A 12,565-nucleotide genomic window follows, 5' to 3' on the forward strand; every position below is an offset into this window, starting at 1 on the left:
AAACCTGTATGTGTACTATAGTTGTTTTGTTTATTGCGTGAAATTACCTGTGAGGGATTGGTATAGACTATAGCAATCTGAAAACTTGGTAAGAACTGGAAAACTAAGGTTTGCTGCCTTTTATTTTGTTTCTCAGCTCCAGAAGAAAAGGATGCAATTAAAGGACAATATGAAAAACTCTTGGATGCTTATGGCTGCTTGGGGGAGCTTCAACTGAAATGTGGTAAGTGACTAACTGTATGAGCAACGTTATAAAATGCCTAGACGTGCTGGTAGTCTGTAGTGCCAAATAGCTGAAGTTGTCTGGTTCCTTCGCTTTTGAAAACTAATTGAGCATCGTTACTTACAGTTTGAGAAAGGTCTGTTTCTTTTTCTATGTTGTGTCAAAAGCATGCTGCCAAGTGATTTTGGTTTTTCCACTTTTGTTTTGTCTAACATTCTTAGCTACCTGAAAAATAATTGTAATTTTTTTTACCATGTTTGTCCAAGACAAACACTGATTTCCCCTTCTATTTTGAAGGATCATGTCTAAACACTGACTGATTGTGGCCACCTGTGACTGCAGTCCTGCTGATTCCCAATCCTTGCTATAGTGCTCAGTTTCCTCTAAATGGGTAATTGATATGGATGAGGATTTGCAGAAACAGGCCTTTAACTTCAGCTAGTATAGTACGAAATGTTTACTGTCATATCTGTAAATTTCTCTACAGTCTGGGAATCTTGATTTAGCAAAAGATGTTTTATTACACGGTCTACAGGAGGAATGCTGTTGGAAATGGTGTGTTACAGGAACAGGACTGCAGTCATTGATTTGAAGGTAGTTCAGATTGCAATTCATTGCTGAAAAAGATACATCACGACAAAAAGTTAGTGAGGTTAAAACATGGCACACTTAAAACCTCAAACCTTGACATTATCTGTGTTCATTAACGAAAGCACTATACACCGTGTTCCCATGGTCTTTTGACCATAAGCCTTGGCTTTGACAGGAAGGAATGGAGGAATGACAGTACTGTGCTTACCATATAACTTAGTGCTTGGTCAGGGGATTTGTCAAAAGCAATGGTGGTATGAGTACTGCCATATTTAGACCAGTACATGTAAACTTAAATTTTTACAGCCCACCTACCATCCTATGAATGGAGTGATATAACTTGGGGTTGATTTGAAGTGGTGGCTGCAACCTGAAAGCTTTCTGTTTCCTAATTTAAAACTGTAGATGCACCTAGTCATTTAAAATTAATATGGGCTTTTTGCTTGTTTTCTTTCTTGTGGAGTAATTAGGCATTTCTATGGAGATTAGTATCGATTTGTTAATGTAATTAAAAATGGAGGGCTTGTGGTTGTTTTTTTCTTGGCGCTTAGACCTGTTTTTCTGCATAGGAGTTTAATTAATCCTGCTGAAATAGTTAAGGAATGCAGCTATTGATTTCAAGCTGTTCAAGCTGCAGATGAAGATAGTTTCTTGTACATGATGGGATCTAAATAACTCCTTTTTTAATATGTGTATTAAAAATACGAGTGATTTCAAATGGGGTATGAAATATACTCAGCCTTACTACTTACCTTTTCTTTTTCTCCTTTATTTCTGTGTTCTCTGTGTTCTTACTATTTGAACAAAACCTGCTTAATTTCAGTGCCCACACAGCATGAGTTTTTCCTCTCTAAGCTCTGTCACTGCATCCCTCTCTTGTGCATGTCTTGGTACAGGACCTCCTTTGGAAAGGATTGTTAAAAAGATTATTGGTACTTTGATAAAGAAAGTTTAGTAATAAAGGTTAACTGCTAGTTGTGATTGAATAAGTCAGAAGAGTCTTGTTGTAATGTTAAACAAATATAAGCAAACATTTTCCTTTGCTGACCATGTTTTAAAAAGCAGAGATGATTGCCTGCCTGCTACCTAACCAGTAAAAAAGTAGCTTATTTCTTTTCTCAGTCTCAGTTATCTTTCATTTTATGTGCAAGTACATCCATCACTTTAGTTATTGCTTACATCATAGATTAACATTAGGAAAGAATGCAATGCAACTTTTTTGCCCCCTCCCTTTTTTTTTTAAACTAATGCATTCTAGCAGCTGCAAACAAGGACATAATTCACCTTTTTTTTAGTCAGCATCAGTAATGAATTAGATCTTGTTCAGGAATCCCACTGTTGCTTTCTCACTAGCGAGACCTGCAGACCATAAGCACTAAATTAACAGAAAATATTTTTAAAAGTATATTCCACTGGGATATTAAAAGAGTATATTTGTAGAGCAGAAGGGGAGACATGAAAGATGTCTCTGAGAACTTTAATTAATCTGTAAATATTGCTACTTAGGAATCCAAATAAAACACATTGTATGCCTGCCAGAGTAAATCATGCTTTTCACAAGAAAGTAGATGAAATATGTGAAGCGGGCTTACAAAGTTAATGTTTTCCAGCAGTAAAAACATTCACTTCTATGTACTTATGTCTATTAACATAACTCACTAAGTTCTCCTGCTTTCTTTTGTGAGATGGATGGCAGCGGAATGAATTGTACAGTGTTTCTGAGCTGTATCTCAGCCAAGATTTTGCAGCCAAAGAAGATCTAGCAGTGGCAAATACATTTTAAGCAATGCATTAAGAGCTGGACTTGCAGCTCTTTGGTTTAGACACTATGATGTCAGTAAGGTTACATATATATGGTAGAATTTTGATACCATCAGCAATGTAGGTTCTTCGGTTTCATACAGCTGCAATATCTGGGGAGACACTCAATTCATTTGGCTGTATGTATACTCGTGGTCTTAATATATATTGTGTGTGGAAATCTAAAGGAAGAATTTTCAAACACATAAAGGACAACTAGATGCCTATTTCTTTCTCCTTCTGAAAACTTCCTAATATATTATTTTACTTGGACGAGGGAGAGAGTGTTTTTGAGGCTGAAACCATGGTCTCGGAAATCTTGGTCTTCTCCATGATTCTGCTGTAGGTTTCCTCAGAGATTTTCAACTAATTGCTTGGAATCATATCCTCTGCTCTGTTCTGGTGCTGGCATCCAACTGATTTTGAAGGGAGATAAGAGGCCATTTGAAAACTGTATTTGAGAATTTGGCTGTGGCCCTTTGGTCTATAAGGTGAGGGTGAAAATACTTCCCAGATATCTGTGTTTATTAATTCTTCTAGCTCAATTACTAGAGTGATACAGGGGAAGTAAGTAGGTGAAAGGTTTCTATTTAAAAACCCTCAAATCTGATATCCATGGAAATGGAGAGTGGTAGATCTGTGCATAATTTGGAAAGTAGCTTTAAATATGGTCAGTGCAGCCTGATCCACAACATCAATATTGAAAAGAAACAAAAATTTACTGGATATAATAACACGCATCAAAGTTCCAAAAAATACAGTGTTGCATTGAATAAGTAATCGAAGTTTTCAGTTGAGGTATTACTGTCCTGTAAAATGCAGGTGAGATGGAACTGAATAAGTGAACATCAGACTATGGCATGATTGTGTTAGGATGGAGGAAAAGCAAAAACTGGAGTGAATTAACTTTTAAAAGGAAAAGGCAGTCTTGAATGAAGTGTTTGCAGCTATAAAGGACAAAATAAGAATTGACTATTGCCAGTGTTTCATTATAGCTCATGATAGGCAGCTATGAAATCATCCTATAACTGTAGGGGAAGCAATTGCCTTGAGTCATGCAGGCAGATTAAATATAGCAACTGGAGCTTATTGTTGAGGGTAACATACCGGAACTTTATTTCCTATATTGGCCTTGCTAAACTTTGATTAAGGTGGTTGGCTTCGCAAGAGCTTTTTAAAAAAATGGGTGAAGTTATTTTTGTCTTGTTTCCATGCCAAATATTCTCCATCCTCTACCTCCAGTGTGCAACCTGGTAAGAGGTCATTCAGCAGATATTGCTGTGAACAGTTCATTTCTCCCATTCCTTTGAAAGTGTTCTTTAGAACTGATTGTGGTGATTTATGGTGATTGACAATATGTCAACATTTGTATCTCTGTACCTGAGATCAAAATTTGGTCCACAGGCTTTGAGAGAATGTTTTATTTTTCTTTAGTACTGTCAATGAGTTTTGCTTTTTCATAGATATGTTGCTCTAGTAAGCATGACCAGAAAGGAGCACTTCACTTTTTGCTCTGATACTATTTCATAGTCCCTTTAAAACACCTAGATTATATCCCTGGGAAATGAGGGACACTTCCGTAATTCTGATTCTCTGTTGTATTCTGATGTCCCTGAATCACTTTTATTTGTGTGTAAAGTTTAGAATGGCTAAGTGAAGAAGGCTTGTATATTAAACTAATTTAAAAAGTTGTTTGTTTGTTTGTTTGTTTTTTTTTAATAGTTCGGTTTCTAAGGTAAGGGGCCCTGTAAATAGTTTGCAGCTGACATGGATGTGGGTACAAAGTAAAGTGTAGAGTCAGGCCTGGAGCCTTGATCACTTCACAGGAAAAAGTTTTCCATTTTTTAGGTTGCTTTTCACTGGCCTTAGTGCTGGCTCTATTTATCATTTATCAGGCACTTTGCAGCTGTGTCAGCTGAATGTAATGGTTTCTGCTACTGTGCTAGATATAGACATCAAGAAGAATTAGCATTTTTTCTTCTCAGCTTATTTCCATTAATTACTTTTTTTGTGGTAAGAACTGTGGGCTCCTATTTGAAGAAATAAGACTAGAGTTTAGCTTGTCTCCTGTTCCAAGTATGCAAGGAGTACCTCGGTGCAGGAGCCTGGGTAGGCTGGCCACAGTGAGGGCCGCTCAGGGCCGCTGAGCTCAGGGAGTTGAATCAATGTTAATTTTACTTTTGATTCCAAAGATGTACTTCCAGCATTCTAAAACTTAACTGACTGAGTTTAATTTATGATTAACTTGATTAAAAGGTGACTGCCTATTCTGTGGCTTTAGTATTTCTTTTTTTTATTATTATTATTTTGTTGTTTATGTCTTAGCAGAGCAAACAAAAGTGTCCTGAATAATGTTTAGCTCCTTTCAAGGGTATGTAAACCCATAAAATGTACTCCATAGTGATGCTATTGGATGGGTATAACTGGACCATATGATGTATTTCCGTTGTGACTGATGTTAGTATAGTACTGTAAGTGCTATTTCCATTAAAAAAAATTTGCTGGAAACTTAAAAGGAGCAGTATTTTTAATATAGTTACAGAAAAAGAAATGATAGTGAGCTGCAGTTTTGAAAAGTTAAGGCTTCAGGGCTAAATGGAGTAGCTTCCTATGAGCTTTATGGAATGTGTAGGTATTTCAATTTTATTTATTTCATTAAAATTGTGATATTTTCACAGCTGATGCAGTGCAACTGTTTTATCTTAAAAAATATATATCGTCTCTTTCATACACTATGGCCTCACAAATCCACCCACCTTAGGAAATTCGATGTTGTGTTGAGACCCAAGTTATTTCTGTGAGGGAGTTTTCAGTAAACCGGGAATGTATTTTCTTACATGTTTTTGTGAGATTTACTAGAGTATAAAAATGAAGCATGGAGCAAAAACATCTGTCCTGATGATGATTTAATGAAGCAATTTCTACCCTTAAATTTAAGCGCATATAGGTAGAATTGTAGTTGATACAGCTGTTCTCATATTTAAGTATGTAAGTATTTACAATGGGAAAGATTATTGTTCATTGGAGTTTACATACCTGAACAGAAATCATATTGACTTTTAAAGTTTAAATTTAGATGTAAATGTATTGAATTTTTACTTCAGTAGATCAGCGATAATAATCAGACTTTCTGTGACTGGCAAATAAATGTTGACTGCCTGAACTGAAAGGAAAGACATAGGAGCAAGACAGCATGAGAGAAGAGGTTTAGGGTTGAAAGAAGAGATTTCCAGACATAAACTGATATTGGCAAAGAACAAAGAAGGGAACATGGGGAAAGCTGTGTTTAATTGTGTGGGGGGTTTTTTTGTTTGTTTGTTTGCTTTTGTTTTGTTTTTTAGCTATTATCTCCACAGCATTGCACTGCTGAGGACCAGCCACAGCTCCCACTTTGTAGAGAAGCATTTCCAAACAGTAGAGAGCACAGTGCTTGTGTTTTTGTGTTAGTTCTTGTTGCTTTGAGAACATGCCTGATTGTAGACCTGGATGGCGACATGATTAACAGATGAGTAGCTAACAATGTCTTGGTAGTGTTAGTTTTACTGTGCAAGGTTCTTAAAGGGTATAGAACTGGCAGGAGCCCTACCTCTGCTCAGAATCCTATGGCTACATCTATGTTGTGAATAGAACTGGGATAAGGCACAAACTTCAGCACTGGCAGTAGGATATCATGGTTAGCATGCTCCCTGGCATGGTTTTGGCCCAGACCAGCCAAGAGTTGCAGACACATCAGACCGGGAATCTTCCTAGCCCAGACAGCCTAAGGTGGTAAAAAGCCTAGAGTCTCTGCTAACGGGTAGAAAGCTTCTAAATAAGGCAAAAACAGTTTATAGATTTGATTGACTTTTCTGTCATGCTGTGCTTTATTCCAATTCGTAACCTTCATAAACTGAAGAACTGCTTTGTTTAGATCCAGTTGTTTTCCTCTGGTTACAAGCTCCTTGAAGAACAGAACTACAGGTAACAAGGCCGATGCTATTAAATTTTTAGTTCTTTTTAGCTATCTTAATGTTGATTTTGCCCTTTGAGCGTCTCTGAGTCCTCCCAGAAAGTTCAAGGTCACTGAAGCCAATGAAAGTATTTGTACTCTTTGTCTCAGCCTCCCAGCCAGAGCTTTCGGGATCAGTCACTGCTGGCTTTCTGGCCCTGAACTGACTTGACTGTGAGGCACATTAACAGTGTTTCTTTACATTGCTTCCAAGTTCCCATGAGTTGAATCTTCTTTGGGCTAATCAATTTTGCATGGCTTCACAAAAGTCACAGAAGCTATGAGCTTTCATGGCTGATAAACCCTGAAACCATTCTAGAGGTTGCAAGGCAGTACTTGCTCAGGTATGAACTATCAAGGTGGTAACTGAAGTAGTGTCCTACTCTTAATCTTTTATAATTATGCTCTATCTTTGCAAAGGAGGAATGAACTGTCAGGCTGTAAATATTTCTAACCTTCAACTGCAGTACCAGCTAGAAAAATACTGATGCTCTTTGAAACACTCCTGAAGGAGAACATAGCATATCCTTGTTACAGAGAGAAATGCTGTGAGTAGAATTTCTTAATAAATACCACCTACACTGGCCTTTATGCAAAACTGAAGTCAGCAGAACAGAACAAATAAGATTTAATCTGCTGTCTTGTCCTGCCATTCCAGCCCCATGTGCCTACGCAAATATTCGGGCCTTGCTGAAAATCACCCCTCAGCCAAGTTTCTTTAGCTGAAATGTGATCTAGAAGCAAGGGCCCACTCTGCTCATTTTTCAGAAGCCTTAATTGTTGCACAAGAGTCCATCCCCATTTTTGGACAATATGCTGCCATGGAGGGTTGAGGAGAGGTCCTAGGAACAGTGCCCTGTATTGCTCTTTGAGATTGTCTTTGTGCCTTTAACTAAATAACTTGCTGTTGGCAAGTCAGCTGTGGTTTCTGTTGTGCTGGAGTTATAAATCTTGGCATGTGTCCATCTTTTATTACTAACTGGAGTGAGTAGGATGACATTGTCTCTATTAGAGGAAAACTTAAGTGAGTCAAACAGCTAAACTCCCTTTTAGCAAAAACAGTGTTTTTGGAACTCTCGTTCTACTGTTCCTTAGTTATTTTATCATTTCAGAGCAAATGAGTAGAAGTTGAAATACTACTATGTGCTAATGATTTGATTACAGAGTTATTTTCGAGCTTCAAAATTTGTCTTTTATTTTTGGGGCTGTGGAGTTCAGCTGCCTCATGATTTTCTGCTTTTCTTTGCAACTGTAAGAGCTAGAATTCTCTTAATGAGGCTTGAGGTTGTTGTACAGTCATGCACACTCTATTTTCTGACACAAACAATAAAATCTCAGGAACTAGTAATACTGAAACTTTCTGAATGCCTGAACATACCTGGCTTCAGCTGAAGCCCAGAGTAGGTTTGAATGCTTGTTATCTTTAAAATTCAAAAATCAATTGAAAAATTCAGTGAGGAATATACTTACATCTATGATGATTTAAGCATGTTTGCTTTAGCTGAAATGCAATTTCAACCTGAGTAATTTCTGATGAGATAGATATATATCCGTTACTTTAATTTAGCTAAGGACTGTAGTATAAATGACCAGTGTTTATCTTTCACTTGAATCAAATCCAATGAAAACCGTATGCTCTCCAGGGGAGTGAAACTTTATTTTAAGTAGTGACCCAACACGAAGATCATTGCACTTCACACACTAAGTGGGAAATTGAACTCTAACATGGCAAAGGATAGAAAGATACAAATACTGTGGAATATTATGCAATTGCACTCACATTCTGAATTCCTTTCAGATAGATAATGTACATGAACTTTGGCCATGTGCTTGTGGTTCATTTTTGTTTCTTTTAAAGCAGAGAGACTGGCCTCTGCTGGAGACCTGTCAACATTACAGGTGACAGGACTTACTTGAAATGGCATTGCCTGTGTCCACCTGTAACCCTTCTGTAACTATTACCTTCTAGGTAACACTCGGCTACACTTTCTGGTCCTGGTGACAGGCTGTACGTCGGTTGGAAAAATCCTGGATGCTGAAGTTTACAAAATTACTGCAACAGATTTCTGTCCTCTCCAGGAAGAAACCAAGGAAGAGGAGCGTGTTACTGCCTTGAAGAAAATATTGAACTCTGGGATGTTCTATTTCTCTTGGCCTAATGCAGGCTCAAACTTAGACTTGACTGTCCGGGCTCAGAAGCAGGGTGATAACCACTATGAATCCGGTAACTCATTCTTCTGGTTAGTATTGCACGTTATATCAAAGTCTTCTGTCATCCCCATCTGCATCTTTGTAGCCCAACATCATCAGAGAAAATGAATGTGTGTATTCCAGGTGTGCCACCTTTATTTTCTTAGCATGTCATTTTACAGCAGAACGCAGGGTCTCAGTGATGCAAAATCACGGTGTAATTTCATGGTAAAACAGGGTCAAACAATAACTTCTGTTTAATTAAAATTAATCTGTCTGTGAAATGCTGTTCTAATAACTGGAAACTTTGTATTTTTTTTAAAAAAAACACAAGATTTATTCTTCACACTACAAAAAAATTCTTTTTATATAATGAATAATTTCCCTTTCAGTTCTTTTTAATAATTTGCTTTAAAAGTTAATCTGAGTGTAGTGTAACCTCTACTGAGATTGTTAATAAATCACATCACACTGAAGTATCTTATATTTCTTAAAAGTATATGAATTTAAAGTCAGTAGTTAAGTATTTCAGTAATGTACCTTACTTTTTATTTTGAAAACATTAATTTTAATGTGTTTGCAGCTCAGTGTAAATATGTGTTGATTACAAGGAAACTCCTGTGATACATTTCTCTGTGCTGCTTACCTTTTTCTCCTTATAAAACAAAGTAAAAATATTTCTTGTTGTGGCAAAGTTTGGTTGAGAGGAAAGGAAGACACATAGAAGCAGAGTTTTGTCTCCCCTAGGTAGGTTCACTGTTAAGGTAATTCAGTTTGTTTGCTCTACCAGTTCTGGCAGAATGTTTGAATTCCTGTATCTTCCTCTTTTCCTTTTTAAACACAGGAAACACAGCTGTCCTGGAAATAAATAAGGATTATATAATGCAGGTGGCAGGTAACTGTCAGAGTTATTCCTGGGCATGCTGCTAGAATGCCTCATATATCTTGTGGCCCAAAGTAGGTGAATATTAAAGGCAAAACAGTTCGTAGTAGACAATAAATAAATATGAAAGAAGAATTCATTCTGGATAAATAATATAGTTATATATAACTATATTATATAGTTATATTATTTATCCAGAATGAACTGGGTATGATTTTGACTGATAAGATCTTGTGTTCAAGTAAAAAGAGTGAAATCTAAAACTTGCTTTCAGCTGTGCTAATTATGCCTCCCTCTTAAAGAGCTCTCCAAACATGTCAAGTATGACATGTGGATCCAACAAGCTGTGTTCCAGTGATGAAACACCTAAGGTAGAGGTATCTCTTAATAAAGAAACCATATTTTAAACAATTCTAACCTGTACTGTTTCTTTCTTAAATTTCATTTTAAACTTTTCCCCTTAGAGAAATAAGTATTTGAACTTTTCTACTTTCTGCATCAGTTTTGCTGCCTCTGGCTAATTCAACAGTAGCCTATGGAGGGGTTCCACCTTTTTATGTGGTGTGGAACATGGATGAAGGGCTGCAACATACTCTTTTAATTACACATTTACTTAATAACATGTAAAATTAACTTAACATCTATTTCAGAGAAATGCTGTCCTGTAGAAAACTGTTCTTCGGGTGTTGCCATAGGTATAATAACTTGTATAGATCTGCTCTTGAGCAACGAGTGATCATAAGAGAGATTTTCTTTGCTCTCTTCAGTGACTAAAGGCACATTTTGAAAAGTGAAATTCGAAGAAAATCGGAATAGAAGAGGTTGATGTCACTGTTAATGAGAAATGATAATTTTCTTGGATTGTTTGTTTTAAAATAGATTGGAAGTTAAAACAGACGTTTCCCCTTAATTTTAGTAGAAGTTTTTGTGATATCACCATTGGTTCACAGGTTCAGTCTGTGCTTGGAGAGTTTTCCTGAAAATAGCGGTGGGTTTTAAAATAGCTTTTCATCTTGTAGTGTATATTAAGGTCCAGACAGTACTGTTTGAAAAGTAATTAGCTTGACAGTACTGTCATTTAAAAAAGAGACTGTTAAATATAAATGTATTTCTTGAGCTAAAAAAAGGGACATTAGCACCTGACTTTAAAAGGCAGAGGTACAAGGTGTATGGAAAACTGCTTGATGTTAAAATTTATCATGTTCTGTCCACCATAGTAATTTACAATAAATTCCTGCTGATCATTCTGAGTTTGAGATAAAGTTATGGGATCCCTCTTCTGCTGTAGCTTTACATTAATTGCTTAAATTAGTGATCATTGTGGAATGGGAGCTGTTTATGTCTGTCTCATTTTATTAAGTAATACATCTGTACATTGTTGACCCTTGCAGGAACCAGCTGCTGCATGTGCCCTTCAGACACTACCAGGTGGACTGCTCTGACTGGTTGCTGAAAGTGATCTGTGGTGTTGTGGACATTCGCACTGTTTATGCTTCTCACCAGAAGGCGAAAGCCTGCCTTATATCTCGGATCAGTTGTGAGCGAGCTGGTGCCCGGTTTCACATTCGAGGGGTCAATGATGATGGGCACGTGTCTAACTTCGTTGAGACAGAGCAGGTAAGCAAATGTATCCAATAGCTTTGAATAATTCAGTCCACTCTAGCTTAATGAGGGTGAAATTTCCAGCAAGAATTAGAGGAGTTCACCAGGTGCTTTTTCCGAGAATATTTAAGATACTAATGCATGTGACAGGTCTATTTGTTTTTGCCCATTATGCATTTGTTTGCAATTTGCTGTTTTTATGTATTTCCAGCTTCTCCATGTGCATGCTTTTCATTAATGCTTTTAATTCTTTTCCTGAATGTGAAAATCATGGCTGTTTGGTATTGTGGTAAAATCATAAACATAGATTTTTAAACTGTTTAGAGTTCTGTGTCTTAATTCATGTATAATGAACATGTGTAACCACAAGGGTCTCAGCTTCATGGAACTTTAGAATTTGCAGTAATAAGGCCCATGTTAAAAGATTGTTTTAAGTCTGTTTCAGAAAAGTCACACTTATTTATACATTTTGCATATATTTTCAAGTACATTGTTTTCTAAAATTCATCATGTTTCCCATGCTATAGAACATTTGAGAAAAATTTCTTTGAAAGCCCTTCCATAAAGTAATGATCTCTACATTTTATTTCCCTCTTTAATTTGTATTAAGTATCTCTCTTAGTCTATGTTACAAGTTTTACTGGGATGGACTTTAGAATCCACTGTACTACAGTGGCATAGCTGTTGTAAAAGAATTTTGACTAAGGATTCTGGGGGTGTTTTTTAGCAAAGACTAGAGCTGAGATTTGCTTTTAGTTCTAAAGAAGTCACCTAGAGTCATATGAATTCTTATGATCATAAATATTCAAGTGTAAAGTTACTCCTGTCTGCCTTATTGGATTGAAGCCTTCATTTTTGTACAGTAGGCTTTTCAGCTCTGAAATTAGGGTGATTATTAACTTCCTGCCTCACAGGACTTTTGCAGAGCAGTGAGGACAACGTTTATAGAAGCTAGGTGCTGTAGTGGTTGCTGTATTACCATGAAGAGGAACTCCAATGTATCATACTAGTCTGGAAGAAGCTGCCCAGGAAAGGAACTGTGGCATCTAGAAGTCAAAAGGCTAGAAATTGAAACACAGAGAAGAGCCAGCGTCTTCTCATTAGTTAGCCAAATTCCAGTGCAACTCGTTAGGGAAGGGACTTAGACTTCTAAGAAGTAGATTTACACCAGTAGGAGGTGGTATGACACAGATTTTGTACATATTTGTAGAAACCTTAATTCCAGCTGATACTGAGAGCATGGGTTAAAGGCATTCAGTAGGCTCCTTTGATTGACATAACCAAAGAA

At 36.8% G+C, this 12,565-nt stretch overlaps 1 protein-coding gene across 2 annotated transcripts in view; it reads left to right on the plus strand.

Moving 5' to 3' along the window:
• The window catches only part of SYNJ2 (synaptojanin 2), a 69,088-nt gene that overhangs the window by 10,007 nt on the left and 46,516 nt on the right, over positions 1–12,565 (plus strand). Inside the window, exons 2-4 of one of the 2 annotated variants that reach the window (XM_062572424.1) lie at positions 137–223; positions 8,572–8,842; positions 11,067–11,292. In XM_062572424.1, the coding sequence (XP_062428408.1) occupies positions 137–223; positions 8,572–8,842; positions 11,067–11,292 (584 nt within the window). Of the gene's footprint in view, positions 1–136; positions 224–8,571; positions 8,843–11,066; positions 11,293–12,565 lie in introns of those variants that run through there. The other variant, XM_062572425.1, reaches the window with a different exon arrangement.

This window comes from Rhea pennata, chromosome 3 (assembly GCF_028389875.1).
Source record: "Rhea pennata isolate bPtePen1 chromosome 3, bPtePen1.pri, whole genome shotgun sequence".
Classification (NCBI taxonomy): Eukaryota; Metazoa; Chordata; class Aves; order Rheiformes; family Rheidae; genus Rhea; species Rhea pennata.